Here is a 24,440-nt window from a genome sequence, read left to right on the forward strand (position 1 = left end):
AATTTGTAGTATTCCACAGCAGTTTATGTAAATAGCCAATCACACTGCAGAAAATCAATGCATTTAGGCCTCTAGACACGATCAAGGCAACCCTCTGAAGTTCAGACTGAGCAACAGTTCAAACATGGCTGGTTGTGCCAGAAGTGCTGGTAATTTTCCCGCACAAACGCCTGGAGGGTTTAGAGGGATGCTCTCTTGGTGAAAATGCCTTGTTGATGGAAAAGTCAGCGGAGGATGGCCAAAAATAACCATTTGTTACAACCAAGGTATGCAGAAGAGCATCTGTGAACAGACAACCTGTTGAACTTAGGTGGGCTACAGCAGCAGAAGACCACGGCAGTGCCACTCCTGTCAACTCAAAGAACAGGAAACCGAAGCTACAGTTTGTAGGGAAACACAAAAATGGGAAAATGGAAGACTGAGAAAATGTTACCTGATCTGATGAGTCTCACTTTCTGCTGTAACCTTCAGATGGTAGCGTCAGAATTTGGCATGAAAGCAGCAAGTCTCGTATCAATGGCAGGATGGATCCAATGGCCTTATATCACACTCCCTTATCTTTTCTGAGGCACAAATTGCAGTTCTTCTTGGTAGTTAATTACTGAAATAAACTGTCTAGATCTTTGCATATAAATCAGCAAACTCTTAGGAGATCGCCCAAAGAACTCCCACTCCCTCTCCTGAGTGTGTGGTTTTGCGAATGCATCATCAGGCTAATTTTACTTTTGTCCACAAAATTGCTGGCCCTAGTTTTTTGAAGCCAGGAGAGGATTTTGTGGCGTCGGAAACTAAGTCTAATCCTAAGTACTGTGATGATGTTAAGATATGTGAACAGTCTATAACAGTAAAAACACCTTCGGGAGCTCAAAATCTCAATATATCAAGTCTCCACAGATAATTGGTGCTTTCTAGTGATTCTAAATGTAGATTTTTTTTTTAATATGCCAGCAATTTAACTAGAGGTGCAGTCACTATCAGTAACTGCAGTCCAGAATCACAGGTTTGAATCAGAGGTTTTTTAAGGACTTTTTTAAAATGGGGTCACTGCATAGACCAAAAGAATCACTTGTGTGGGCCCACGGGAAATTATTTTTATCAGAAATAAATTTCACACTTGATGACAATCACTTGAAAATTCAACAGGTTATGATTTTAATTGTCAACCAACAATTAAGGAGACCCCCCTGAAAAACATAGCAGCCAGATTAATGCACAAGATGAAACTGAGGTAATGCAGTGTGGTTACAGCCATAAACATTGTTTATTCTATGTAAAGAGCAATATATCACACCCTTTATTTCAAGCTCACCAATGGAAAGTAAAGCAGTGGAGCAAACCACTGTCTGCCACAATTATCTGGATCTGGTTCAACATCAATATGATGTCACCAAATTTTTCTTGTTTAAGTTTGGTATATGTTTGTGAAGATATAATCCTAAATGTCTAATAAACTACTAGAACAGATCCAAATGTGGACCTACTGGAAAAGTGAACCCCTTCTACATTAGTCCAAGCCCTCAAAAACGTTCATTTAAATCAGTCCGGAACAGCAAAGAAACACACAAATCAACACAATAACAAAAGCTCCTTGTCAGAGGTAAATATCTACATGAAAATATCTAATCACTCAAATTAACCCAAGTAAACAGAAAAACAATAAATTGCCTTTTTTCCCTATACAAACTTTTCTCAGTGCTCTGGAATGCCATAAAAACCTTGTCTCACATCAAGTGCTACATGTCAACTTTGCACACGAGTAACTGCATGCATACAAGTGCTACATGTTTGTACATATAAACTGTACACATAAAAACCTTCATGCATTTACAATATAGTTTAGCAAAACATGAAAACTTATAACAAATTTTTCCCATGCCAGTATAAGCACAATGCTCTGAGGTTTGTGGAAAAACCCCCCCAAAGCAAACGCTTCCATCTTTTCTTCCAGGCTTGTGCTGCCGTTCGTCCTCTCGGCTCTGCTACGTCTTTAATCCTCTCTGAGCCTGCTTCAGCAACGAATCAAAGTCGAGGTCCTCAAACTTGGTCCTGGAAGGAGACGCTTCTGCGTCTCTGTTTGCATCTGAGAAAGAGAGGGATGTGCACATGTTCACTGCTGTGTTCAACAAGGTGATGAGGGTGTCCGCGATGTGTATTACAATATAGTGTGAGAGCACTGTAGCAAATACAGCTTTTGTGAAGCTTCAAAATTTCAGTTTATGATAACACTGTTGCACTGTAACTCTTGACCAGCAGTGACACTGGCCCTTAATCCAAGTGCTTCATCTGTCTGCGGAGGCTGCGTGATAACCCACTCTGCCCTCCTTCCCTCTCAGCCTGTCTGTGTGGCCATTCTTTTCTATGAGCACTGGAGAGGATGTGTGCCTTATTTTCAATCAGCAGCACCTGGGCCCAGAGCGCCGGTGCTCTACAAAAGTCAATAGGGATTAGTTGCTGGGTGGCTCTCCTCCCTGAAGCCTGGAATGTTTATTTTAAACCAAACAGCCCTTCTAAGAAATACTAGAGCTGCTTAAAAAGAGCAACAAGCCCGTTTACTGGACCTGTGTGGATTCAGATACAGATGCACCTTCACCTTTACGAGGTGCCTCGGGCACAAAAAGTTAGAAAATCACTCACCTAATCAATTTATAACTTACACTAGTTACACCATCATCATCATTCATCTTTCTGATTAAGGTTTTCAGCTGTACACAGCGGTGCTGTTGGAGTGCTCTATTCTCACAGAAGTGAGTGGACTGTCATGATAGACTCGAATCGAACATGCTAGTCCTGCTGGGAAGTCATGAGGTGTTTTAGCAGTTGGTTTCTGTTTGTAATGAAACAGATTAAATGTGCACAATTATCATATATGACACCAATTTTAATTCCCAACCCAAAGAGATGACCCACACTGTACAGGTTGGGACACCTCTGGGGTGGCATCTTTGGCTCTGCAATTAAAGAGCATAAACAACAGTTGACTGTGTTGGGTATAAACCCCCTTTTTCCTGTGCTGAACATCTCAGCCTCATGTCTGAACGAGTACTGTGGTTTCTTTCTTTTTTTTAAATGCCTGAGAGCAACTTTCAATTTTAATCTGTTGGATTTAGTCACAATGTCACATCTCTACAACTTCAATTATTTTTTTTGGTTGTCTGGCTACATTTAATATGATTTCATTCAACTTCTTTTTTTCCTTTATTCTGGTAGAATAAACCAAGCGTGTTTCAGCCTGTCCATTCTCACACAGCTATTATAAGGCCGGGCTTTTATTCCCTTGCGGACGCCACAGATGAGTAGTTGTTCTTATTATATTTGTAGACCTTAGCTTGAAGCCTGCATGTGCTGCTGGTGCTCTTATACTGTGCAGAATACACAGTATACTGTCTGTACAGTCATAACAAATTGAAGGATACAGCATGTGTAGGTTCACCTGCCGTTTCATAACACAGTAGTTTTTAGGGCAATTTTTTTTAGTCTTTTCCAGATAAATTTTTTGTTTTTTATCGATTTGTCCGGTAACTCTCTCCTTTCACTATAGTGTAGTGTTTGTCTTGGCTGTTGGTGTTAGACCTACCAAGATCCGTGTAGTTTGTATTACAAAACTGCCGTCTTCCACCAAAGCAGATGTCAAAGGGCAGCTCATCAGGTTGCCGTAGTTTCCCACCATTATCGATGGCTGCGAAAGCATCTTCCATGTTGTAGAAAGTAACGAAGGCATAGTGGTCACTGTGGGAACCAAAGATGTTGAGTTTAATGGTGACCCATTTCACTGTAAAGCCAATAAAAAACGTGTTAAACTGTAATGGTGCATGCTTACCCCCTATCTCTGAAGTGAAGTGACACACACTCCACCTCTCCAAACTGAGAGAAGCGTTCTCTCAGTTCATCGTGAGTCATGGACCTGCGGATGCGGCCGACGTACACCACCCGGCGCTCGTCCTGTGTGAAAGAATTAAATGCGATATAGTTACCGCCCACTGGAAAAGCAAAAAAAAATATCAGTACGTCAGATGAGTTTTACTCACTATGGCTTTCAGTTTCTGAATCCTTATCTCATGCTCTCTCCTGAGCTTCCTGGACTCTCTGCTGCTGCTGCACGGACGAAGAAAATGGAGAGTGAGATTTTGCTCCCACTGAATGTGTCAGTTATCGCATAAAATCAGGGGCAACGACAAGTCAGTGCGATTGTTCTTTATGTCAAAAGTTCGCACTAGTTCTCTAGCAGTTAGCAACAATTGCACTGTATCTGAACTGGATGGTTACAGCTCATCAACAATATTCACTGACCTGCAAAAGTCTCTCCACCGCTTACAGCATATTTGTGGAGATGGCGACCGAGACCGGGATGTGGACCGGGACCAAGATCTGGACCGTGATCTGCTGTATCTTGGTGTACAGCACCCTGACCTGTACCGCCGAGGAGGGGATCGGGACATGGAGCAAGAGGGGGACGATGAACACGAGCTGCTTTCTGAACGCTTGCGATGGAGCCTGCAAGATAGACATATTGTAGCCACAAAAGGCAAAAGCTCAGGCTGAACGTGAATGATAGAAGATGAGTACCTTAATCTTTTTGGAGAGCGAGATGAAGAGCTGGATGAGGAAGAAGAAGAGGAGGACCGGGAGCTGGAGCTTGAATCGGACCGTGGTGATCTTCTCCTGTATCTCCTCTTCTCTCTGCCTCTGACAGGAGGGCTGGGTGGAGGTGTCGGGAAGGTGCATGGAGCGGTCTTGTCTTCACTCCTCCCACGATCTTCTTTGGCAGCACAGTCTGCAAACTGCAGAGCTCTGTCTGTGGTCTCTGATCTGGCCCTGGGCTGATTGAACTGATGCTGCAGCACTGACTGTGTTTTAACAGTTGTAATCTGGTTCTTCTCTTCACCTGCAGCTTGCGAGCCCTGGGTCATCACATGGTGCTCATTTGTGGTTTGAGAAGCATCCTTGAGTAAACGGGGCTTAGCTCTGCTACGCTGAGAAGCATTTACAGGAGAATGATCTACAGAGCCGCAGTAATCGTGATCGGCAGATACGTGCACAAATATGTGGGAAGAAGCAAGAGCTGCAGCTGACTCTGACTGAGTTGTGTGAGTCTTCCTGGACGGCAGAGGACGGGGGTCAATTATCTGAATAGCCTTGGATGGAGGATTTTTCCGTCTTGCAGGCTGCTTAGTGCTCAGAATGATTTCAGTGCTGAGGGGCTCAGGGATATCCACAGCCTCCAACACTTGGAGTTTCTGACTTTCTGCAGTGCTTAAAGATTCAAGTGGTCCCACAGAGGACATCGCCGTTAATGAAGCAGCACGGAGAAGCGCGGGCTCGTTCTCACAAACTCTCTCTTCTTTAGCTGGAGGAGGAAAAATAAAAAGAGGTTATGTATCGCAGGACGTGAGCCTCCATAGTACACCGCTGCTAGTAATCTGACAAAATTCACCTTGTGTTTCCTCAAACTGCTCCAACAAGCTGGTCAGATCAGTCGCTTCAATTCCTGATGAAAGAAAGAACAAACGTGAAAAGATCGCTTTGGAAGATGCTCGCCTTTAGTTCTCTCACACTCCTATCATCATCACATTTAACTCAAAATAATAACAACACCATGTAAGCTCAAAATCCTTGGGCTTTCTTATTAATATGCTCTATGAGAAAACAGTAAAAATGAAGACTGAATCTTCTAGTATGCAGAGTTTTTTGGACAGCCTTTAACTTTGCATGCGTCTCCTGTCTGCACACCTGTCTCCACGTCATCGTCCCACACAAGTTTTACCAGTTTTTCCTGGTAGTTCGCAACATGTTCCTTTCCTGCTTTTGTTGTGGAAAGCAAACAGCTTATAAGTGCTCTACTGCCGCACCGTGGTGATCGCAACATAGTATATACTAGCAAAAAAAAGAGAAAGTATGCTTCCTGGCACAAAACATAAAAAATAGCTGTTGTTTTAAATCAGGCATATTTTGCCTTTGAAAATGTTTTCCCCAGATTCCAGTCTTTAAGTCGAGCTAACTGGCTGCTTCTACATTTATTTCACAGTCAATCAACTTCTGTATATTTCCTAAAATGTGAAACTACTCCTTTGTGTTTACCTGAGTCAGCTGTTGCTCCCTGCACTCTGCACCTGGATTGAGGAGGTGGTGGTTCCTCGGGAGGACTCATACTGTGGGTTAGGACCTCGGTTACTGCTCCAGAATCTATGTGAGTGAGGGGCTGACTGAAATGTGGGCTGACAGAGGAACATTTTACTGGTCTCTGTGCGTCAGGACTCGGTGCCTGTGGAGTTTCTGGTAAGCGCTGGGATCCTTTGGGTGGGCTCAGACTGCATTTTTGAATGTGTGATTTTATGCCCTGTGAGTTTTCTTGTTCCTGAGAGATATAGGAATCATCTGCTATTTCACTAAATGCTGTCTTCGTATCCTGAAGTGGTGCAATGCTCTCTTGGCTATAATCTTTGATTAGAGGTGACACCTGGGGATTTAGCTCTGAGGAACATGTCTGTCTCTGAAGAGGTGCAGCTGAGGATTCAGTGTGGAGTTCTTGAGGCTGTCTGTTGCTCTGCAGGCTTGAATCCCTGGACAGAAACTCCACTTTAGGTGCTGATGAAGAGTTGGAAGTGGATGGTGATGCTGCCTGAAGAACTGGCAGGGAAAGGAGGACAGGATTTGGGGGGTCACTACTAAGTATTGTTGGCTTCTTCACTGGACTTTTCTGGCTTTCATGAAGAATGTCCGGCAGTGGACTGGCAGGCGAGAGGACTTTGGATTCAGTCCTTTGGTGATTTAGTCTGCTGTGATTTACATAAGTGGAAGATTTGGCTTCTGAGGAGTGAAGCTTGCGTGGTGAAGAGGCAAGATGGGATGACTTGAAATCAGGTTTACGGGGGTCTGGGTAGTGATGCGGCATCTTAGGTTTGCAGCCGTTTTGTTTCTGCAAACAGAGGATGGGGGTCAGCTCCTTAGGGGGCTCAGGAACAGAGGGCCACTTGGTAGTGTAGTTCCCCTGTTTCTCTACCAGGGGTTGTCTCTTCTGGCGCAGCTGTCTGTACTGTTGGAGGCTGAGTGATCTGGCCTTTGTCTGAGCTTTAGGCTGCTGGTCCTCAGTTTTGTTATAATTTACCTCCGAGGACGTTGCTGAGGCTTCAATTGCTGGATTTTCAAGTGTGTTTGTGCTGTTCAGTGGAAGTGACTCACTTTCACTAGTATGGCAATTTGTGGGATCGCTCTCATTTAATCCATTTTCCGATTCATCCAATGAAGCCACTCGAACGGGGCCAAAGCTCACTCTTTTCTTCCCTTTGGATGGGGGTGATCTGGAGTTTCCATTCAACAGCACGCTCTTCAGGACTTGCCCGCTATCTCTTCTTTCATCTACCTCATCTCGTATCTTGGTCTCTCTTACAGGCGCCTCGTCATCAGATACTACATTTATCTCTTCATCACTGTCTCCAGTTGGTCTTTCGTACTTCCACACCTCTTCCTGGGAGAATATGGTGGGATGTGTCCTCGGCTGATCCCCTTCCTCCACACGAAGCTTCAGACAGTAGGGATGCATGAGCTTCACCAGGCTGACGAGAGAAGTCGAGGTAAAAACCTCGACTTCGGCATCTGCCTTTTTATTTTTGGGATGAAACATCTGGCCTTGTAGCTTAAACATCTGTGACAGACCGCTTTTCTCTAGTTTGCCCCCCTCGCCTTTCTCCCCATCACTCTGAGTTGTGGATGCTGTAGTTGGTGTTTTAGATCTTGGTCTAAGTCTCTGAGCAAACGATGATCCCTATTAAAAATGAGAGAGAGGGGTCTCAAGATCTCATACTGCATCTGCTGCGAGTAACATGTCACTTCCTTCCTACCTAAACACAAGTTACCATGGTGATCTAAAAGAGCTGAAGTTGTGACATAGAAAAATCTTTATTTTATTTACAGACACCTCACTAACACACTAATCCTGCTTTGTAAATTTCCACATTAGCTGATCATCATTAGCTTCATGATGAAACAGTCGCTTCTCCTACTTCTTCTCTGATTACTAGAACAGACTGTGGACAATACAAGTAATTCTTCATTCTAGTTTCTACTCACCACGGTGTTGTCCCTGTACTCTGCCTGGCTGAGGAACTTGGTGTCTGGCAGGGTGTCGAAAGGAGACAGAGTCCTGCCGTCATCCTCCACACAATCCAGCATCTCAGTCAGGGCGGACAGCAGGCGCTCGCTTTCTTCCTCAGCTCTGCTCTTGCACTGAAGCGAGAACGCCAAATCAAAATACATACACAGCCAGTGTGACTGAGTGAAATCATTTAGATGAATCTGCTTTGACTCTGACCTCCGATGCAACAGTGGAGTCTTCCAAGATGGCCAGGATGGAGTGATCCACACAGGACTGTGTGTCCATGTCCACGCCTTCCACACCTGCCCTGCTCAGGACTGGCTGTAAACACAGGCATGACACTTCAATGTCCATGTTATACTGATTTGCATGCACACACATTAGTATATTTACACCTCCTGCTTAATAAAAAACAAAAACCCCAAAACACTCATTTCCCTGGGTGTGACCAAAAGATCAGGAAGCATGACTCTAACTCCAGAGCAAAAACAGGAAGTCCCAGTTCTGACAAAAGTTCAAAAAACTGTGATCAGATCTGATACTTGACTCATGTTTAAAAAGCGAGTACTTGTCTATCACACATAAACCCATACTGACTTACGTATCGTCCTAAATGAAATGCTGTTATTACAGAACATGATAGTTTGATTGCTTACTGCACTCAGCACTATCTGAAGCATTAGAGCAGCTGAATGGTGGTGCAGCTAAGTTGTTTATTAGTTTGTGGAATACAGCGGTTGTGACTAAAATATTAAGACTGTCCATAATGTTGTCCATTTCAGGGTTTAACATAATCAACATCTCAATGACTGTGGGCCAGTAAAAAAAAGGGCATCACATGGACAATAGTAATGGACCACATCTCTTAATCTTCAGGTGTGTTCAGTCCTTCTGCCAAAGGTGCAGAAAATCAAGTATCTAGTGAAACATTTACAAACATTCGCGAAGAACAGTTTGCTGTAAAGAGCTTGATGAATTTGAGTGAGCTGCTGTAATAGGATGCAAACCTTTAACAACTCAGTTTGCGACATTTCTTCTCTCCTAGATTTTCCACAATCAACTGTAAATGGTATTACTGCAGAGTAGAAGCATTTAGAAACTTAGCTCAGCCACGTAGTGTCAGACCACGTAAAGTTACAGAGCGGATCGCTGAGGTGCACAGGGCACAAAAGTCTCACTGCTCTGCTGACTCAGTAACTCCACAGGACCAAACCTCCTCTGGCATTAACATCAGCACCAAAACGGTCCACCAGCAGCTTTTTCTTACATCATTATTCACAAAATATTTTTTTCTAAACTGCGTCTTTGGATAGCTTAAACATAAATGAAGCCATCCTTAACCACTCCCACCCACCACCTCATTACTATACAACGAATAACTCAATCAAGAAGCTGGTGAAAGGAAAGGTGCCTGTGTTACGTTGGATACTGGGTCTAATAATTTGACCTAAGAAACCCTATAAAATACTATTTATTTTTTAAAGATTTAAATCTGTGACAGCACACTTATAACTCACTGGGAAGCAGGAGTGCGCATCTTTGTTTTAATAGTATTTCATGTTATTAACAAACTTTGCCTATTTTTTGTGGCCGCTGTTTAAAAGACCCCTGCAACTTTTTTAGGCTCTAAATGTGATTATGTGGCTCATGCTATTAAATCAAGAACTGTGTGGGGTATTTAATCGATATACTATAACTAAACACAAAGAGGAGCAGACACTCAGTCAGACAGCAAAGGATTTCTCTTAAAGGAAAGAACAGGAAAGTGAAACCTCAGTTTTTAAGATCAAGTTGTGATGAATGAGTAGGAAGCCGGCTACGGCCCTAGAGGCGGGTGTAACATCTGTACAGCACCTCTGGGAAGTGAAGCAGCTCTCATTTCCTGCACTCCTCTAACCAAGCATTTGCTTGACAGGGCAGCGGTTCATTTCAGTGCCTGGAAATATGTTAAAATTAGGCTTCCGGCAGTCAAGCAAGGACAGCAGCTGGGGGATAGTTGAGGGAAATAAAGCAGCGTGGGTCGTACGGAGGGCGATGCCTTATCTGAACATCTTGTACCTTCGCGGGAACTCACCGGCTTCCCTCCGTTTAAACGTCCAAACTAATAAACATCAAACTAGACACGAACAGCCTCATTAACTAGCTTGTCATTTAGCATTTCCCGCATCCAAACCGTCCAAATGACAGGCGGATCGATCCGCTCCCTGATCACTACCTGAGTAGTACTACGAGCTCGTTTCAGCCACGTGTCGTTATTCGCGCATGTGGCCTCGAGAGCAGGGGATACACGCCCGACTAATGCACCGAAACCCGCCACTATGCGGTCTATTTTATGACCGATGAGCTAAAGTGAGGAAACCGGTACCTCGTTGGGGGTGTTGCTGGCCATAAAGTCGCTGTTGCCGGCATTTACTTCCCCGTCTTTCCCCCTCCACCGCGCCGCCATCTTGCCTCTCCACATGGTCCGCTGGCAGGCCGGAGGGAGACACGTGGTCACCGGTTGGAAGCGCGCGAAAAGCACTGATCTGAGATCGGATTTAACTACGTTAATCAGAGCGAGGACGCGAGTAGAAATCAGATCCCAGGTCAGCTGTCTGCTCGTCACGTTTCTCATTGATTATTAATTAGTTTTAGCTTAAAAAATAGTTTTAGTGACCCACAAAGCGAGACGAATTAGGGACAAATAAAGGAAGCGGGTTTTGACAATGAAAGGTAAAATAAAAGGCAGCTTATTAAAGGAATCGTTTTTCTTTTCTTTTTACAGGATCGTATTCAGAAGCACTTAAATGTTTCTGGACTGCTTTCATTCCACCCAAATTATAATCAATTCAAACAAATAAGTAAAAAATTAACTTATTAAAAGTTGATTCTTGTTACAGGTTTAAAATTTTCATTCATTAGTTATTGCTCAAAGAGACACCTTGTGGCGGAAGAGTCTTGTTACAGATGTTATGTACAAATATAGATATAAGCGATAAAAAATGTGAACTCTCTATAAAAAAACAAGTTATAAAACCAATACACTCAAAGTGAAATGTTAAATTAAAATTAATTATTCTAATATGAATATAAGTGAAAATGGTCCAGGTAGGAGTGATTTCCTGTTCCAATGATAAAATATACCTGATCCACATCAGTATCTATCTAGTGAAGTATCTAGCAAAGTGAAAGCACTATTCAGGATTTCTGGCTCTTTAACTGATACCTTTCTTCTTCTTAATTTGTTCCCTAGGTTTTGCATTAAGATTTCATGAGGTACCCTACCACTGCTGTAAGAAGACCCATCCTCACAGCCTCCATAGTCTGGCCTCGCTGCTCTTCTTGCTCCCTGCTGGCTCTGGAGAAAAGATCTCACTTTGTGCAGAGAAGGATACATGCCACACAAATATGTATAATTTATAAAGTAGCATTTTAGCAAAATAAAGGCAGAAACAGTCAGATACAGCTCAGGCTGCCTGACATTTGTTTGAATCTGTTTTATGGCATGAAGCTTTGATGGAGAGAGCACTAATGGTGTAAGTGGGAGTTATCTTCTAGTGCTTTATTATCGCTGGTGTTATAATTGCTGAGAGTGTGGTAAAAATATCAGTGCAAATGTTCGGCATCAGCGGCTTCATAAAATGTTAGATACCATAATAAGCTACATTAAAACTCAGTCCTTGAAATGGTGACTGTAACCTCCTGGTTTCTGCCCCATCTACAAAACAGGCTAACTGATTGTGCGCATGTTCAGACATCACAATGTTTGCTTTGCCAGTACTTTTCCGTTAGAGATTAACAACGGTTTTACTAACTTGTTTAACTTGAAATGGGACCTTTGTGAGGTCCAGTTTTTCCAGTTTAGTCTTCACGTGGACTCGAGGCCACAGAAAGCTTTAAATGAGTTTGATTGATTGTATTTATTGCTTGTTACTCATACAGTTCGGTGTGATTGATGCTTTGTTTCGTTTCTTTCCTCTTCATCTTGTGCAGCTCCACATCATGTTAAGTCATATATGAGAAATTGTTATTATACATCTGAGTAATAAATACAACTGCTCAAATCAGTATTTTCAGCTGTGGTTGATTACATTTGCATATTCAGTACATCAACTATGTGCTTTCCTCTTGTTTCCTTTTCTGTTTACTGTTACACTTTGTTTCTATTTGATTATGAAGTTGAGCCAATCATCGCTCAATCATTTCTGCAGGAGCTGAAGAGTTTGCTTGGTTTTGTCTGTTTGTTGCCTCTGTCTGCACCATAACCAGATGAGGGTGGCCGTCAGTAGTTATAATGTCTCCCCATTTTGTGTGAGTCTTCACCTGCATGTGATGGCAAATACACGAAGCTTCAGACTCTGTTCAGGTGTGGCTATATTATATTTTTAGTTTATTAAGGAACTCCCTGATCTGTCTGACTCTGCTAGCCATTTGCCTCATTGCATGTGAATAAGCTGGGAAGAGGAAATGAAATAAAGAGACCTGGACTCTTATTACCTAATAAATAATAAGCTTTAAAAATAGAGATCTTTATTCACTTTTTTATTCACTTTATTCACCTGGTTAGCACTAAGTGCAGGATTTAACACAAAGGTCTTTTGTAAATGTAAATGTTAGATCTCCACCAGGTGAGAAGAAGCTAACCGCCCACCCACCCAAGTGCTGAACTAACTCATAAAACCTATGCGACGAAGCACACTATGAGCTTTTCATAACTGACTGGATATTTTACGTAAAGGAGACCAGTGGTTTTAAGATAAACTGCCTAATTATTCGTTTCTGTACAAGCCAGAGGAGAGATATGCAGCTGAAGGTCAAAGTTGTTGTGCACACATCAGATCCTTTTTTAAAAATTGTGCACAAGTTGTCAAGCTGTATTTCCTTGAGAGTGTGGTGCTAATTCTTCTAATATATTATCCCAATAGAGCACCTCTCTCCCAGACTGCAGGCTTGCTTGTAATTTCCAGAATTTCCAAAAATAGAGTGGGAGGCAGGTTTCAGCTATCAGACTCCTGTTCGTGGAACCGGCTCCCAGTTTGGCTGCAGGAAACAGACACCCTCACTACTTTCAAAATGGGGCTTCAGCTGTCTTTTTCTTTTAATAAAGCTTATATTTAGGGCTCAATCTGGTGACTGTAAACCATTTTTAACTATGCTGCTATAGACTCAGACTGCTGGAGGATTTCCCATAATGTACTTTTCACTCCCCAATGTGTTTATTGTTTGTGGTCTCTCTGTGCTCTTGTTTTTTCTCACCTCTTATTCTTGTCAATCAACAACAACAACCACAAGTTGCATGTAGATGCTCCTCCCTGAGCTTGGTTCTGCTGGAGGTCTGTTCCTGCTTGCTCATAGGGGATCACCTGATTGCCCCTCTGATATAAGAGAAGCTTTACTTGCAATAAAAAGCACCTTGAGATTACTTTAGTTGGTGATCTGATGCTAAATCAATAAAACAGAATTAAACTGAAATCAGCTGAATTGAATACTCAGCATAATGAAAGTCAGACAGATTAATTTCATAGCATTAATTTTACACTTTTATATGACTGACATAATTTAGGTCCTGGCTATTTAAATATATTTCAGGGAGAAATATCTCATGTTCCTATTTTTGGGTCATGGAGGTGGAAATATTCCACTGCTGCAATGTATTTTCTCCACTAGATGGTGATATTGTACACCTGCCATTACGTTCCACTCATTCTTTTGTTTTCTATTGGATATCAGAAGTTGTGAATCAGTTCATTCTCAACTCCATACCAGCCACCTACAGTTAAAGCTATTTAAATTGCCATAGGCATTTGCATAATAAATGTCAAGGTTGTTCACCTTTCTGTTTGTGCTATCTCGTATTATCTTGTCTTTTTTTTCCTGTGGAGGACTGTGGATGTGTCTGTCCTGTTATCTTGTGCATACCAGGAAGGAGCTGACCTTTCTGCTGAATGTCATGGTGGAGTCAATGGCTGCACCAGATTAGCAGGGAGGAAAAATGTACTCTCTGATATACACTTTTAACAGGGTACCACACATACCCTGCTCATTTACAAGTCTGCCCGATATGTACCTATACTGTACGTCATGTCTACCTTGCAGTCTGCTCAGCTTGTCGCCTGTTTCCCACTCTTTTTGTTGCTTTATATAGTTTAATCCCCTGTCTTCTTCTGTTCTGTTGCTTCAGGTCTCTTCAGCTGCCACACACCGACGACCTCCCACCTCATCTTCCACAACTCTTGAAACACATTACTGCCTGAAATGGGGCCAAAGCATCCTCCAGTCTCCAGTGTGAGTGTGTTCAGGAGTGTGCAGAGGCAAGTGTTTGTGTGTGTGTGTGTGTGTGTGTGTCAGGAGAGGCAGTTCTGTGTAAGTGGGTCACCTTACTGCTGCATCCAGCGCACAGCCACCCTGCCAGTATATGTCCCCACAATCACGAACACCCACATTTAACCCACTCTCCACACACCACATGCCCCCACTTTTATCCTTTTTCTTCTTCATTTTTTATACTTTTTTAAACTTATTCCTTAAAAATAAGGAAAATATAAAATTCACTCACTAAGTTCTTTTAAGTGCCAGCCTTCACTTTCATTCTTGGTGGGAAGAAAAGCTCTCCTGCTTTTCTTTCATGCCTCATCTGTCCTGTACTTCTCATCTTTTCCTCACTCTTGACCTGCAGGAAGACTCCCACGGTGCTCTTTTGGCATGTTTGAATTTTTAAAGAACCTGTGAGGTCTAAGGAGTCGGGTATAAGCTTTCCTTTATCACTCTAACTCACACTTGCTGCATTTCTCTGTGTGTGTGTGTTTGTCTATATGACTTCCAGTCGTCTTGGCTGCTCGGTCATGCAATGTTTTACGTGTCTCTTATGTGACCTTTCAAATATTGTGTAACACTGGGAGCAGTGTGTTATAAAAAGGCAAAAGCACTCTGATCTTTAACTTGACACCTTCTCTATGGGGGAAAAGCAGGACACACAGGCATTACTTTGGAGACTGCTGAGTTGGGGAGCTCTGTTGCTTTCGTCCTCGTTTGATTTTTTTTTTCTTTGCTTCAAGTAAGTCTTCTTTTTTCTTTGCTTTCAAAGCAGAGTGGAGGAATGCCCTCCCACATGGTTCAGAGAACATCTGTTAGTGAGAAATGAAGGCCTGAGAGAGAAAGAGAAGGAGGGGGAGGTGGTGCAAGGGGACTTACATTAATACAGAAGACGAAAGGAGGTGAAGAAAGAACAGGAGAGCATGCGGAGAGGTGGAAAGGGGAGGAGGGAGAGTGACAAGACCTCAGCTGGGGGAGACCACCCTTTCTGCAGATCAGCAGAGGTGAGACTATCCAGAGGTATCCGAGAGATAGTGACTTACAGGTGCACATCTTTCCGTGCACGTATGCATACAAACACACTCGGCATGGTAACAGAAACCTACATCAATAATGTAGCTGAGAGAAACAGGATGCAGTTTCTGCCTTACATAAGAGTTTACAGACGGCTGGCTCGCTCAGAACAGCCTCTTTCATTCTCTGCTTTGCCCTCAGGCTGGATGCACACAAGATTTCTTGAGCTAATTAACCACCACATTTGCCTTCCAAACAACTTTAACAGATAACTATGCAGCTACAAAGGCATGAGAGTGGCACTAAAGCCATTTTTAACTTCAGTCTACTGACTTTAGGTGATTTGTTTTACTCTCTAGAGCAAAATTTTTCAGCAGTGCTTCTGTAGCTGCTAATTTGCTGGTTCCTACATTATTAAAGTATTGCAACAGGCTTGTTTCTAACAGGCATGACTAATGACCTGGGAAATGAACTTTTGTCTTTGCTGCTGCGCACATACTGATTATAGTCAAACCTGGCAGCACCTAAGCGTGTGGCGTGTTTAATCCAGGTCACAGAGGGTCGCAGAGACATGACAGAGGTTCAGTAGGACTTGGTATATTAATGTTTGATGGGCTATATCCTGTGAGGTAAAGCAGAACAAGTCAAAATCTACTAGAGCATTTTCTAAGATGGCAAACATTGCATCAGCTTTACACGAGTATGTTAGCAGCATACTGACTTCAGCTACTGTTAAACTTATTCCAATAACATTTTTAATACTTTTTAAGTAATGCGACACTGTCGACACAAATAAGAAACTGTTGCTGTCACACACTTTAATCTATATTTGAAAAAGAACGGGCAATTTTAGTTTTTTGTTTAGGGGTGGCTGTAGCTGAGGAGGTAGTCCAGGTTATCTTCTAATAGGAACTAAGCTCGATTCCTGGCTGCTCCAGTCTGCGTGCCGAAATATCCTTGGGCAAGATACTGCTTTCATCAGAGTGTGAATATGTGTGAATGCTAGATAAAAAGCACTTCTATAGAAAAAAAGCGCTTGCACAAATGGGTGAATGAGACTTGCTGTATGAAGGCCTTTGAGTGCACAAGTACAAGTGGGCCTGTTAAGTAGGTCAGTTAATAAGATGACTTATTGAGGAAGAACTCAACATATATACAAGCAGAGCAGTACAAGTCTAAACCAATTGTGCATAGAATTATTTAGAACTTCACTAAACAAACCTAAAGTTTTTATGTAAATCCAGAGAGTGAAACAGAAATAAACCTAAGTATAGTGCTGATGTGGGAGAGTATGAAACCATAAATCTGTATGTTGGATTTATGAGGGGATGAAGATTAACAACCTGTTATTTCAGTCGTGGGGCTGTGAAAATCACCATCACAGGAGCATTTCTGGCAACTTCATCAGTTTTGTTCCTGTTCTGGTGTCAGCTTGGGAATTCCTGATATACCTGCTGTATGCTACCTGCTGTGCACCACACACAGAGTCAGCAAAATGTTGACCGCGTAGACAAACTTCCCTCAAGAGCTGTCTGGCATCACGGAGGAGCAAAAAATGAGTAAATATTAAGCTAGCATTCATCAGGTGGACAAAAAAAACAAACAAACACACAAACAAAAAAAAACATTTCAAATGAGCATTAGTGCTGCTTTGCATCTTCTGGGTGCATAAATTGGCAACTGCTTGCTGATGCATTAGCTATAACAAGTAATTGAAGTGATAATTTGTCAATATTGTATTTGTCTTTCCCCAAGTGGAGCCAAAATAATCAGTTAATGCTGGGTTTACTGAAGTGTTTTATAGATTAGTGAGAAAAAAGGGGGTAAGAAGAAAAAAACAAGTTAAAGGAAATGCGCATCATAATCCAATAAAGTCTATTGTAAGGCAACACAGCAGGCAACGGTGATACTTGATTAGGTATTTAAAAAACTGCTTTCTTGTTCTCCTTTATTATTTTCTTCTCCGGTGCCTTTTCTTCACCTTCTTGTTTTGTGTTGACTGCCTGTCTTTTATGCTGTAATCTCCCTCCACGGCTTCCTTTGTCTCGGTTATTTCTCTGTTATGCAGGCTTTGACTATCTGCAAACTGGCAAATTGTTAATGCGTGTGCATGCCTGTGTATAAATGATTGTTGTAGAGTTTAAGACGCCGTGCTTTCTGCCCACACCCATTTGAAAGTATGAACTTGTCAAATATGTCTCCATGAAACTGTTAATGTGGGCAGATACATGTGTGAATCACAGTTTTCATTTATAAAATTGCGTGTGTAGAAGCTCATCATGCTTGTGCTATCCTTTTTCTGCCACATTGCCATGGCGACAGTGCCCTCCCGAGGTAATGGGGGACGAGTGCGCCAGAGCTATTTATTCTTTCACCCTCCCTCTTTCCCGCTCTCCCTCCATCCATCTCCCTCTCTTTTCCTTCGTGTCTCTCTCTCTCATTCTCTCTCACCACCTCTCTCACTCACTCCATCTCTGCCCTCTTCCTTCTGCAACCTCGCCGTCTTTCCCTCTCTCCTTCTCCCTCCTTCCTCTGCTCTTTCTTCCCCTCTCTGATTGGCTTAACGCTCTCCTCCTCAAAATGAGATGCTGCCTAATGAGACAGAGGGTGAGGAAGAGAGGGAGGGGGGACAAAGAGCAAGTGTCTTAAAAAAGGCAAGTAGGAATATGTGGGGGAAGCAATCTACGCAGACTTGTGTTGCATGTAAAGAGAGAACCAGATTTAACAAAAACTCTGTGATGTCATTCTGGAGGGAAACGGCACGCTCTTGTTTATAATTAGACATCTCAGGAATGTGCGTATGTGCAGAATGTGTTGTATTCAGTCTTAGGATGTCAGTGGGGGTCATGACCTTTCTAATGGCTAAAATCCCTGAATAAGCACAATTTATATACTGCTCAGCCACAACCATTAAAAGCACTGACAGGTGAAGTGAACAACATTGATTGTCTTGTTACGATGCAGTGTTCTACTCAGAGACCTTGCCCTCACAATAAAGGACACAATAAAGAGCCCCTATGTTTTGATCCGACCGTCAAACCGGCCCAGATCCCGATCCAAATGAGCATCTTTGGGATGCACCAGAACAAGACCAACCCAGCACCCAAAGTTGCTGCCAGGTGTCAGACATCACAGGAAAACTCCACATATTCTGATGGGCAGAGCTGCTTTTGCAGCACCATATTATAATTGGTTTAGCAGTGTAGCTGATTGGTGAGTAGGTGTTTATTTTATTTCTAAGGTGAACAAGAAAGATTTTACCAGTATTTTACGAGAAAATAACTGCAAAAAATTATGAATATGGAAATAAAGATAAATTTGGGTAACTAAATTCTACAGTAGCAACCAGAGCTGGGTGACTTAGTGTGGAAGCAAATGGTTAATTTGCATATAAGCTTCTAAGCTCCTAAGCTTCCAACTTGCAAGTCTTAAGTTATGAACTAATAAGCTGCATAAAAACAGCTAACTGCTAATTAGTGGTAAGTAACTTATAAATACAGTGACAGAACTTCACATGTCAAACCCGAGCACAGATTTCTTGGACATCCTGTTAGTACAATTAATTTGTCTTATAATTGCATTTGCCTTAAAGTGCTCCAAAAGGCGGCAACACCCACACTTGAGAAGTCCATTTCAGTGACTTAGATTAGCTGAGGTGAAGTGTAGCAGACCTCCATTATCTGTAGCGGCCTATGTTTGCATCTACATCAAAGCAGACCTGCCACTAATAATATTTTATGTGCCAGGCTGCAAACTTAATTGTGCCGAAGGGCTGAACATGCAAGTCTGTGGGATCAGACCTGATTCAGGAGCCAGCCTCAAGTGGTCATACAAGGAACTGGAGTTTTTGGCACCTTTTCAGCATTGAAATAGCACCCTGGTTAGGGACCACAAGTTTACAAGATATCAAATGCCAGGAAAAGACCACCACCATCCATGTCGGTGGCACTCAGCCACAAAGCCAATTTGTTCCAAGTTAAATCATTTAAGTATAATATCTATCTAAACTTACAAAAAAGAGGTAATGTGATTTTCCTCAAATTACTGGGTTCTGGGGCTTTGATCAAAAGCAGACATGCATTTGTTGGGAACTATTGTCAGCTGTGGATTAATACGCATTTAGTTACAAACTGAGTACTTTGGAGTAGCAGGGAAGTGCACTCAGGATAAACTGCAGAGCTCATGTATAACTACATGGCTCAGTGATGTAGCTTAATAGTTCTTTGGCAGAGAGGAAAAAATACTTGTTAATCGCAACAACTCGCTGTCAGAGTCTTGTCTTTTATTTATTTATTTTGGCAATAAGAGTAGGATAGTACCTGATGTGTCCTTAAGCAGTCAGGTGTCATGTCGCTTTTAATGTGGGCCTAACTACTCTCTCCTCCTGACACAAACTTGAGCATCTGACCGAGAAAGAGAAATGACATAGTGATGGAGGGAAGATTAGGGCGAGATGGAGGCAGTGGGAGGGAAAGGTAGAATGGAAGAAAGAGTAATAAGGACCGAGAGAGAGAGACAGCGTGGGGGGAGGGAAGGGCAGGAGAGATAAATGGCCGAGTAGACAGGAAGATGAGTGAAGCGAGAGAGCAACACTGTGTGACATACTGCAGACAGGAAGACTAACGGAGCGAGAGAGCGGATGGGTGAGAAAGGGAGGCGAGAGAGAGGGCGAGAGAGAGGAGGCATGTTAGTTGCATCCTCCTCCCTTTTTCCTCACCCGTTTCCCTCCCCCTGCCCGTAGCAGACCTTGTCCGGATGGTAACAAGCCACTCAGACAGCTGCAGCGTGCACACACACACACACACACACACACACACACACACACACACACACACACACACACACACAGAGCCAGATTTCCTGAGGATCATTTAAAGCTTCACTTCTCTACGTGTGTGTGCTCACGTGTGTGTGTGTGTGTGTGTGTGTGTGTGTGTGTGTGTGTGTGTGTCATTGTAGCAGCAGCAGTAAAAAAAAAGGGGAAAAAACAGTCTCTACATATTTAAAGGAGGGAAAAAAGGGACCCACATCACATGGTTGTTATTCTCTCAAATCTGCCTCTCAGGTCACTTTGACAGTCCACTCTCTCTCTCGCCCTAGCTTACTCGCTTGCTCGCTCGCACACACATTCGCACACACACACACACTCTCTCGCTCTCTCTCTCTCTAGCACTCAGCTGCTCATTCCCTCCCTCTCTCTTTCTCTCTTACTCCCTCTCTCCTCCCACCTGAGCTGTAATTTGCAGGGCTGATGAGGGTGAGGGCAGAGCAGAGGCAGGAGCAGTATTCTCCTCACTCGACAACACGCACTCACTTACACACTTGGACACACACTCGCAGTGTGATTCAGTGTACAGCTACAACTGAGAGAATCTGATCCTTTGTGTGTGTGTGTGTGTGTGTGTTTGTGTGTGCTCTTTTTTTTAACCTTTTCTTCCCCTCTTTCTCTCTTTTCTCTTTTCCTCCCTCGCCGTCACTCACTCACTCCCTCCCTCCCTCACTCACTCACTCCCTCTTCTCTCTCTCTCTGCTCCCTGGCGGTGTGTATATGTGTGTGTATGTGTCTGTGTGTGTGAACCGTGGGGATAACAGACGCTCATGTGAGCAGCCTCAGTGGCGGCAGCAGTGACTGGTGAGAACGAGGAGAGAGAAAAGGAGAGGAAGAGAGCAGGGATAACAGAGCCACCACCACCATCATTCTGATCGGATTCACACCAGACATGTGAGAAGATGTCCGTGGGCGGCTGCGCGTGTCCCGGTAAGTAGCTGCCGTGGTGATGGTTGTCTTTAACGACAGCCCTGCCGCTGCTGCCTCTGCTGCTGTTGCCAGCCGCTGACTTTTTCTGGTTGTTGTTGTTGTATTTTGGTTGGTGAGTGCAGCGGCTGCTGTGGCGTGACCAACTGGGGCAGAGAGATGGGGAAAGAGGTGCCCCGAGGCCCTAGGGCTCTGTTTGCAAAGGCTCATGGGAGGTCACCCTCTGCGATGGCTGATGAAGTGCAAAGAAAATACTAGGACATATGCAGCAAACATGCATTCTTCTTATCATCGTACTCTTTTAGTTTCAAGATGAAACGCTGAAGATATTTGCTTGCGGCGCGCACATCTGTGCATGAAGTTGTTGCAGTGGCGCCACTAATGCAACTTCTTCCTCTTCCTCCACCAGTTGTTGTTCTTGCTGTTTCTGCTGTTGCTAATGATGCTGATGCTTTCTGACTAATGGCCCAGGTTAACAACAGAGTCCTTTATAAGTTACTCTCTCATCCAAAGTGGAAATCTGACAGCGGAGGTAGTGGAAAAGAAGAGAGGAGGGAAAAAAGGGATCAAAGTGTGACATTTAAAGGGCAAAGATCAGTGGCATGAATCAAAGGCTTGCATGATTGATTTTGCTCCTCTTTTCACAGAAGAGTTATTAATGAATGCTTGATGTTTCGTAGCTCACACAGGAGTATGCTGTTTAGGATATGTGAAGAGGGAGATGAGGGGATGCTCCTCTTGCAGGTACAGAAGCAGTTTTTATCACTGATATCAAAGTGGGGAAGAAAGTGCCCTGCTACATCTGTGGGACGTGATTTTTAAAGATTCAAGTCTTGTTCCTTAACCAAAGCATGGATGTATAATAGCCTTGTTAGGGAGCTTTTTACCTAGAAGTTCTCTTTAAGTTCACAAAACGAGGTCAGCAAGTGCACGGTCGAGTGGGAGAAGGGCAGACGCTGATCTTACTCTAACACAATTACTTGCACCTCTCTCTGTTCGCTGTTGTTTTCTGTGACATCTGAGGCTTCTTCATTCATGTTAAATATCTGTCTTTGGGGTTGAAGAAGTGTCAGTCATATCGCCACAGTCGTAGCTTCATAGGCCGTTTTCATTTTGCGCCATGATAACAAAACAGCCCCGCAGTCCGACTGTTGTATGTCACCATTTTATTAAAATTGGTTGAAGTTGAGTATCGGCTACAGGGCTTCTGGGAACAGCGCCACGGAGAGCGACCTGGAGGGAGTAATATCCGTCATATTAGGCCACCATATTGAGAGGCGTGCGACTTCTGAGGAACTCCCCGCAGTCCCCAAACAGTTGTGTTTAGGTGTGGGACGCCTGACAGCAAACAGATAATTCTTCTGGTTTTATTGACTTTAATCAGGCAGAGGTGGAAAGAACAAGAGAAATAAAGGTCTAGAAATAAACCCTGCACTGCTCAGCCTCAGGCAATATATTATTAAGTGTTACAGCGATTTATGTAGCACTCCTGATAGGATGTGTAGGACATGAAATATAATCCTATAGCTGCGAATGTATTCATAATCATGATAGATGCTCTCAGAATCTGCTGCTGTATAATTCTCAGCAGCAGGAGAGGAGGAAGGAAGTGTGATAAAGTTGTGAGCTGCTGTGTGTATTTATGTGCGTGTAGGGTGCTGCATAACCCTGACGTGGCCTCCTCTCTTCTCCTGCCTACCAGGCCACAGCGGCCACAGTGGTCAACCCTCAAACAGCCGGGATGTGGATAAAGAAATTTAGCCAACCACTCATCGAGTATCGTATTTCCCTGGTGCCAGTCTCGACTTTAGTCATTAGAGAGATGGAGCACTAACTGGTCCCATGTTTTGCGGTCTGGAAACTCTTTAGCATTGCAGATTATTTTAAAGGCGGAAAGTTTCGGAGAAGCAAACTGAGAGACAATGTCAGCTCGTCTTGGCTTGTACAGTTGCAGCTTGTAGACAGATGAATAGGAAGAGACACGACCGAGGATGACGGATCAGAAAGCTGGATAGTATAGAAACATGTTGGCAGACAGATTTGGTATCAGCAAGGGCAAACTCTCTAGACGCACCAGATAACAATTTGTCTGGAGCGCACAATGGTACAGGGAATATGGTGCATCAGAGTTTTCGCCTGTGTGTGTGTGTGTGTGTGTTCAATCATGTGTTTTCAATCTCTGCGCAGCACTCCGTGTTACAAAGGCAAACGCTGCCACCTCAGCCGTTAAACAAGCCTGCACAGCAGAGGCGAGAGCATTTGTTTAGAACCGGGCCTTAGCTATCTTGTGGTCAGATTGCATACTTAATCAACGTGGTCATGGAAATTTCCAAAAAGACGTATGACTGCACTCTTCTGCGCTCCACTTTTGCTCTCATATTGTTCTCTCTGGTGTTCCCCTTTTTGCTTTTGGCTTTTTTTTTCTGTTTTCTTTTGTATTCTCTTTTTCATTTTCTCCTCATTTTTCTTTTTTTTTCTCACTTAAAAAAAAAAATTATTGACAAAGTAGCTTCTTGTCTGGTGACATCTTTCACTTTTCAGCTCCTGGCTTCATAGATGTCGACACATATTTAGCAAAACCCAAACTTTAAAAAGACAACACAACTGTGCAATCTTACTTTCTCATGCACATCTGGTGACCTTAAAGAATACGTGTGATTAATACAGCTTCAGTCACTCACACAGATACACATGTATACACAACATGAGGTAACTGAAAACCAATGTAAACACTGCCTCCTAAAACGGAACAATCACTTCCATTCATTCAAGTCAACTTCAAATGAACCCAAAGCTTGACCCTAAAGTGACGCTAGTTAATTTACACGCTTAAGTTGCCACCCTCTTTATATAATTAAAACACGATCAGAGACTCTGAGAAAGCTGACTAAATACAACAGCATGTAAAATGTGAAACTATATAATTTCTGCCTTTCGGTTGCTTTCGTCTTGTTCTCTGTTGTTTACATTCCTGAGCCGTGTTCAACGCACAAGGATCCTCCCCCTTCTTGTGTGGGCTCACAGTTTGTACGTGAGTGTGTGTGTGTGTGTGTGTGTGTGTGTGTGTGTGTGTGTGTGTGTGTGTGTGTGTGTGCGTCTGGATGCACACACACAGCATGTGTCCTGACATGTGGATGACATAAACAGTGGGCCGAAGTGTGTGAGGGAATAACTTTACTCAATGGTTATTGTGTTTTCTGCTTGGAGATCAATTAGATGACTTCATACTATTCTACACTGACCTTACAGTAAAATCCACACTACTCTGTGCCCCCCTCACCTCTGTGACAT

At 43.1% G+C, this 24,440-nt stretch overlaps 1 protein-coding gene across 2 annotated transcripts; it reads right to left on the reverse strand.

The window, feature by feature from the left end:
• Positions 1 to 1,128: 1,128 nt before the first annotated feature.
• Positions 1,129 to 10,594, reverse strand: LOC147328345 (uncharacterized). 2 transcript variants are annotated; one of them, XM_086296643.1, is made up of 11 exons: positions 10,455 to 10,594; positions 8,306 to 8,410; positions 8,065 to 8,220; positions 6,076 to 7,759; positions 5,432 to 5,485; positions 4,564 to 5,344; positions 4,288 to 4,491; positions 4,026 to 4,092; positions 3,818 to 3,939; positions 3,575 to 3,726; positions 1,129 to 2,080 (listed from the first exon to the last, which is right to left on the reverse strand). In XM_086296643.1, exons 1-11 carry the CDS (start codon positions 10,548 to 10,550, stop codon positions 1,980 to 1,982), a joined length of 3,522 nt encoding a protein of 1,173 aa, XP_086152769.1. In that variant the 5' UTR covers positions 10,551 to 10,594; the 3' UTR covers positions 1,129 to 1,979. The 2 variants fall into 2 exon arrangements, with proteins under 2 accessions (XP_086152769.1, XP_086152770.1); XM_086296644.1 differs by having other exon boundaries at positions 8,306 to 8,406; positions 10,455 to 10,499.
• Positions 10,595 to 24,440: the final 13,846 nt, after the last annotated feature.

The sequence above is a fragment of the Aulonocara sp. 'chitande type north' Nkhata Bay genome, linkage group LG6 (genome assembly GCF_057382095.1).
Source record: "Aulonocara sp. 'chitande type north' Nkhata Bay isolate Kocher_YH1m ecotype deep benthic linkage group LG6, A_spYH_male_GT1.1, whole genome shotgun sequence".
Classification (NCBI taxonomy): Eukaryota; Metazoa; Chordata; class Actinopteri; order Cichliformes; family Cichlidae; genus Aulonocara; species Aulonocara sp. 'chitande type north' Nkhata Bay.